The sequence below is a fragment of the Cryptotermes secundus genome, unplaced genomic scaffold (genome assembly GCF_002891405.2).
Source record: "Cryptotermes secundus unplaced genomic scaffold, Csec_1.0 scaffold779, whole genome shotgun sequence".
Taxonomy (NCBI): Eukaryota; Metazoa; Arthropoda; class Insecta; order Blattodea; family Kalotermitidae; genus Cryptotermes; species Cryptotermes secundus.
This window is the reverse complement of record NW_019737096.1, coordinates 2151292-2158788: the sequence shown is the minus strand read 5'-3', so window position 1 is coordinate 2158788 and position 7497 is coordinate 2151292. Positions and strand designations below refer to the sequence as shown.

The window sequence follows — 7497 nt, the reverse complement described above, 5'->3', positions numbered from 1 at the left end:
AAGCCATATGTGACATGGAGTCATTGTATTAGAAATACTTGCGCTTAGAACGGTTAATTTTTGTTATGGATTTTTGTATGATTGTGCTCTCAAGTGTGGGGTTGTACTCCTTTTCCTTTGAACAGAGGAACTTAATCTTGTGGAAGCTGTGGAGACTTGTACATCGAGTACATATTCGTAGCTGCCTCACAGATGGTTAAGGAACGATATGCCCAGCAGGCATCGTACGAGTACACCTATTCGTGTAACCACTGAAATGTTTCTGCAGGCCCAGTAATGCGATATTCGATGTTATAAATACTTGATAACTAATATTAGGGTTTCGTACTCAAATAAATTTACTTCTATTTTGTTCTTGCTTATTCTCTTAAAAAGAAAAAATGTGTTTAAACTAGCATCATGTACTTGTGTGTCCCCACTATTAAAACTTGAAGCAATATATTGATTTTAATTAAACCTGCAATAAAATTTCATCACGTGATCCTAATTTTAAATTTTTGTTTGCTCATCGAGTATATACGTGTAGTTGCCTCATGAACGACCAGTGGAAATATGTCCCAAGCGCGCACCTTACAAATATATGTCACCTTCCTTTAAATGTTGTGATGTAACCATTGAATTATTTCTCTAAGCGCAATAATACGATGTACGATGTCCTAAGGCTTAATAACCAATATCAGGATGTTATAATAAACCAGATTTAGTTGTATTTTATCCCTACATATTCATTTCAAGAGATAAATGACGTGTATTATGCCATCATGCGTATACGTCTCCAATAGTAAAATCCGAGTCAACACATTTTAATTAAAATAATATTTAACTTTGTATCAACAAAAACAAACAAACGCCGTGGCCTATAGTGCGCAAGCGAACTATACCGACCGGGCGACCGCCGTTTGTCCTCGAAGTTAGTACCAACTTTTGTGGATAAAGAGTGACACGTGGTCAGCTCAAAGGATCCCCACGGCCGTTAATCTCGTATTTCTAGACCGGAGCCTCCACTTTTCCATTCAAGTAGCTCCTCAATTATTCTCACGAGGCTGACCGGACCCCATTCCAGACCTACTACTTCTCAGAAAATCTTGTAGCGCCGGGAATCGAACCCGGACCTCTGGATTTGTATCCAGGAACTCTGACCACCAGCCCACAGAGACGGTCTTTTTAACTTTGTATCACGTGATCATATTTTTAATTTTTAAATTCAGTGCGATCAATTTCTTGCACAGATGACAGCAAGGCAAGCGTCATTCAATGCACAACAGGATACAAAAAGACAATGTCCGGTTATGAAGAACACATCTGTGAAGAATATAAATTAATAACATGGAAATCGCACAAATTGTCTATTAATGTTTATATTTTATACAACTCAATAACAATTGTATTCCGTAGAACTTCAATATCACGATAGACCATGAATGTACGTAATTAAGAACTTTATTAAACAAACTTTAGTCGTTAAGTATTTCAAGCATATTGACAGCGCGAGACTCTTATATAACATCTATCAATTTTCAAGCAATATAAATATAAGGTAGGTGAAATTATACAGATATGAAATTTGGCTAAGTTTGTTAACTATCTGTGTGCAATGTCTCCCACATGTAGGTGGAAACGTATTTTCCGGCTGGGGAGCCAAAAAAAAATGAACTTATAAATTCCGTGAAGTAAGGGGCTATTTGCCTGACCTATGAGAATTCTTCAGATAGAAAGATGAATATAAGTCTTGGGCATTTTATTGATTTCTCCGTAGCAGAAGCTATCAAAGTCGCCAGTCGTATGGAATTTTCGGGCTCTTGTATATATAATAAATTCACTATCGATTATTTTAAAAGTCAATAAATATCCGTGTAACAATATAAGCAAAATATTTAAGTGATTGATAAAGGGTTTCTAGACGTGGACGGCTTAGAAAAGAAAGTGGTCTTAGGTTTCCTATCATCCTACCACTTCAGTTTATTTTTACTCTTCTTCTTGTATTACAATTTGCTTTCGCATCTGATTGCAAAGACCTCAGCCTCTTGCTATGCTTGTTAAAGTCCCTGCTGCTTAGTACTTAGCCCACGATTGTGGCTAAAGCTTTCTACTTTGCATTCCCTCGTACACGTATGTCCGAAATTCTGTACATGCGTACTGTGAGTGAGGGAAATGTTTCTCTACTTTATTAAAGAAGTTTCTTTTGTATTCGTGTGACTCCACTTCCATGGCAACCTGCTACGTCACAACACCTTCCTGACCAATAACTGGCCGAGTTTGAACTGAACCGTCTGCTGCTACGCCAAATTCAGTCGTCTTACAGTGAGCTACATACGCCGATAAAAATATATCAGCGTGCAGAGAAGTAGTAATCGTGCATGTGTTGGCGTTCCCACAGTATTTGGGAGGGCCAGAGACAAAAATATTATTTTATTTAACTCGCTGAATTTAACTTCAAGTTGTTTCAGTTCACCCTGGGGCAGTGTATTGACAGCGTCGCGGCCGCTGCTGCACCGGTTGTCGAGTAAGTGGAGAACTACATTCCTAAAGTCACCCCATACACCGAATTAAATATATTTCTGTACATATTTTAAGTGATACATATGTGTTTGTGTCTTTGCATAGTTCTCAAAGCGAAATTAAAAATGCTATTGAATTTCGCTGAAGAATCTTTCTAAATCACCTTAAAAGAAATTATAAAATTGTACGTAACGACCTTGCTATGTAATAGAGAAATTATTGTACTGTGGATTATATAAAGAATAATGCAAAACCAATCCCACAACGAAGCAAAACAACAAAACAACACGGCATATAAGCAGGACACGAATCGAAACACAACATTCACGTGCAATTTCGAAATGGAGGGACAATAACACACTAAATATACAGCATTGGAATTTTCTGTATAAGAAAGCTTCGAAAAATGTTTAATATTTAGTAAGGCAGTTTTCTCTAAAAGTGGAAGATCATCATATCTACCTCACGTGTTTCACTCTGACAACAGTTACTAATGAACTACTGTAGCAAGATATGTGAAATTTTGTTAGATAACAGATTGTACACATACCTACCCATTCTAGACGAAACATTGTTCCTGTGCTAGACAAGAGCTACACTACTGAAACGGCAAAAACTTTGTTTTTATATCGCTGAAATTTAACGTAGTCGTAATTTCTACTAGAGTAAACTGCAGACGTCAGTATCGGATTTGAATTTATCACGGCGGTAGCTATGAAGTATTCGGTCTTCTGAGAAATAGCGGTGTTTTATCCAAGAAGATAGTTTTCTTTATGGACTTCATTGTGCGTAGTTTAATAATGAATTTGTAGGTCCTGATACCTTGTTCTCCAACTTTGCCAACTTTTGCAGATAGAGAGTGTCGCATAGTCAGCGCAACGAATCCCCACGGCCGTTAATTTCGGTTCTCTAGACCGGAGCCGCTATATCCTTGAAATAACTCCTCAATTATCCTCACGAGGCTGAGAGGACCCCGTTCCAGACCCAATATTACTCAGAAAATTTGGTAGCGCCGGAAATCGAACCCGGGATCCCTGGATCTGTAGCCAGAAACTCTGACCACTAGACCACAGAGGCCACTAACTTCGCCGACAAGCGGCGGTCGCCCGGTCGGTATAATTCGCTTCCGGATTAAAACCACGGAGTTTTGTATTTTGTTTGATACCCTGTTCGCATGAACCTTGGGCCTAGGCGCCTTAATTTCGCCCAAAATCTTTACATATTTCTGCATACAAGGATAAGGCCCGATTCACAAATAATCCTAAGATAACGAGTGTTTGTAACTCACTGCTCTGGCGAGCATTCAAGACTGGAGAAAGAGCATGTGCTCTGATGAAACCGATGTTTACGCTGAAACTGTATTGAAATTTCACTGCTTCTCTTGGGGAAAGTAGAGATGTATTATTCGTTTCCTTACTGGTTTAGAGTACAGGCAGTTTTGCAAAACTTTCTGTTTACTGAGCACAATTTAAAGATGTTTATATTCTTTCTCGGTTACAGCTCTTCATACGATAAACCGCGACCAGATACTGACAACTTATGCAGTTCCTTCCCCTCATAATTCGCACTATGTGTATATTTACTCGTATCCTTTCCAATATTCCTTCTTTGCACTGATCTTAGCAACAACGAAACTTCCATGTCTTCCTTTAAAATATGTTAATGTCTTAGTAAATACTCCGAACAACACCGGCCTGCTGCATATTGCATTACACATTTTCTGTAAAACCTTGACTTGAAGTCTAAACTGCTATTTAAAGGTGTTTTATCTGTCAAGATCAGTTAGGCCCTAAGGATGAGATTCGAAATAAGCAAATCCATTTTACTTTCTTAATTCACGTCATCTACTTGATCCGAACATATATTTAAGTGGGAGTTTCAGCAGATTTTAATTCCGAATAATCCGTCCGCCAATAGCTAAACCTGAACGTCAGAAGAATTTCTTTGAAGATTTATAAGTAAGCTCTACGAAATTCACAGTTAACTCTTCAAATGGCTATCAAACAAAAATATAAACAAACTCCGTTGTTTTAGTCCGTAAGAGAAGTATACTGACAGAGAGACAAAATTAAAAATAGAAAGAATTTTTCACAAGACGTTTGCTTCTATTCGCGAACGAATACAGGCCGAACAATTACCTCAGTGGGTTTAAATTCTTGAATTCGCTGAAATTCTTTCTAGAAGTCCTAGGAATTGCGAAAGAGCGTTTATTTGTGGACCCCACCAATCCTTCGAAATCGTCACGCCTGTCCAATGCACCTCAGTTTGCTACCAACTGTATTTGCCTGTCAGTGTATTCGATTAATTTAATTAGTGACGACGGATATGGCTGAACTCTGAACATTAGGCTAACCATTAAACGGTCCGAATGTCTTAAGACAGAAGGACATGACACAACCGTAACCTCTTCTATATCAAATATACTTCCAGTAACGGACAAGTGTCCCACAAAATCTCACTAGAACAAATGAACAGTTGTAGTAGAAATTATCAAGTCTAATTAACGGCATTGCAATCTCAGACACAAAAGCGTTGTAAGTTATAAAGCTGTACCTGTGCTTAACAAATTAAGCACTACGTCATGAAGGCGTATGGGGGAGTGGAGCTATAGATCCACATTCTCTTGACTTCGGCACTAGCTGGAGGTGAATGGTCAGCTTGACGCCAAGGCCGCTTTACCCCCGGGAGAAAACCCCCAGTACTCACTGGATAGGATGTTGGGTGGAACCCAGATCCGGTCTGGACTACACAGAGAAGAGAAAATTCTTAACCCTACAGGGACTCGAACTGCGACCCCTCGGTCGTCCAGCACCTAGCCAATCGCTATACCAAATGCAATATCCAGTGATGTACAGTGTGCATTTTCAAATGTATTGCCACTGATTACGTTCCCAAAGTAAGTACGTAATTTGGAATAGACACAAAGTTGCCCAGTACAGCACTCTGGAGCAGAATAATAGCGTTTGTTGGAGTCTTGATTTACGCTAACTGATTTGCAGAGCCAACGAAAAGAAGGCGAAAATGCCGATGGACTTTTATTACCTGCCCCCCAGCCCGCCCTGTCGTTCCGTCCTGTTGCTGGCGAAAAGGCTGGGCATTGAGTTTAATCTGAAGAAAGTTAACATCTTGACTGGCGAACAACTCACTCCAGAATTCATCAAGGTAAGAACTTGAAATAAATTTCACATATGCCTCAACCGGAACCTGTACTTTCTCGACCCGCACAACCACGTGTGACAAAATATTTCCAGCAATAATGCTTAGGCAAAGCGCTCGTCTGCTTCCCTCACATGAAGAATGTTACGTGGGGTCTGGAATACCTGAATTGCTCAAAACCTGTTCTTTCATAGATTCAGCAGCAAAACAAATCAGGTGCAAAATTCTTTAAGTGGCTGACTGGTGCAAATTAGACAGAAGCGACACAATTGATGATGGAGAATTTGGTAGAATGAAGATTGGCAGGGGAAACCGAAGTACTCGGAGAAAACCCGCCCCAGCGCCACTTTGTCCACCACAAATCCCACTTGCCCAGACCTGGGATCGAACCCGGGCCGCCGCGGTAGGAAGCCAGCCACTAACCGCTTGAGCTATGGCGCGGCCATTACTTACTCTTTTTCTTTCATCTTTATCGGATAAGAAGTGGTAATATCTGTACTTTACCAGCCTAATTACCTATATGTCATTAAAAGCACATAATTTATAACTTAACGAGAGTTCGTCAGATATCGAAGTCATAGTACAAACGCGAGTGTCCATCGCGTAAAAGACGCAAATTTCTGGACAAGAAGAAGCCGTAGTGTATTGTCTGTGTGTCTCATTGTATGCGCCATGTTTAAAACTAATTAAATCCTCCGTGTTGTGCCATATTAATAACTATGCGTAGACAGACACAAATTTAGAAAACCCGAAAGGTAGAATGGCATTGAATTCTGAGAATCAGATTATAGTAATGTGGATTGGACTAAGCTTCCTCAGATTAGTCATGGCGTAATCTTGCCTTCAAAAGTAAGGAAAAATATTTATCTGAATTCAGTACTAAGACGCAGCAATTAACATAAATCAATAATATGTTTAGTAATAAAATATTCCCTAAATGATCAACACTAAAGAATATTACATTATTTGAAATAGTTAATGTAAATTATTTCTGTTTTCTACTTCATTGTAACATGTTCGAATATTCTGCAAAAGGGCAGATTTTAGAAAGGGACATGTAAGCGATCATTTCCCCTTGCAAATATGAGACTACATAAAATTGCGAATTTTCTATAAAATTTAGCTCGGAATGTACAGGTCTGTGTCGAATGCAATTAGAATTGATGTTTAGCCTGCGTAGTGAAAAGTACTTATATCTACGTACGGCTCTACAGCCCTTTGTTGGGCCTCGACCGCTTTTTTAAGTTTCTTGATCTCTTTACACAGTCGGTAGGACTCCTTGGACGGGGGATCAGCCCGTCGCAAGGCCGCAATCTGCACACAGGATAGCATAAACACAGAATAAACGTACACAGACATCCATGCCTCGAATTGGATTTGAACCCAAGATTCCAGTGTTTTGAGCTGCCGAAAATTTCATGCCTGNAATTGCATGTGTGCGCTAGGTCTTAGATTGAGCGGCCACTGTGACGGGCGAAATGTATTTCACTATAGGTAAATAAACGCTGCTACATTCAAGGGTTACCTACTTCATCCAGATTATAATGTGCAGTTCCACTGGTTGTTAACTGTACATCGTTTCAACGAAACAGGAAGTTTTTGGAAGATTTATGAGGCTTACTTTCTTTATATTACTCGTAGTATATGGGAAGTCCGGCAAGAAGTATAAAAAAAACTCCGTAATTTTAGTCCGCAAGCGAACTATGCCGACCGAGCGACCGCCGCTTGTCGACGAAGTTTAGTGCCAACTTTTGCGGATAGAGGGTATCGCCCGGTCAGCGCAACGAATCCCCATGGCCTTTAATTTCGGTTTTCTAGACCGGAGCCGCTATTTCCTGAGAT

At 39.7% G+C, this 7497-nt stretch overlaps 1 protein-coding gene across 1 annotated transcript in view; it reads left to right on the top strand.

The window, feature by feature from the left end:
• Positions 1–2248: 2248 nt before the first annotated feature.
• The window catches only part of LOC111870197 (glutathione S-transferase D7), a 16118-nt gene continuing 10869 nt past the window's right edge, over positions 2249–7497 (top strand). Inside the window, exons 1-2 of the mRNA XM_033753705.1 lie at positions 2249–2503; positions 5499–5661. Of these exons, the coding sequence (XP_033609596.1) occupies positions 5521–5661 (141 nt within the window). The 5' untranslated portion in view covers positions 2249–2503; positions 5499–5520. The remainder of the gene's footprint in view (positions 2504–5498; positions 5662–7497) is intronic.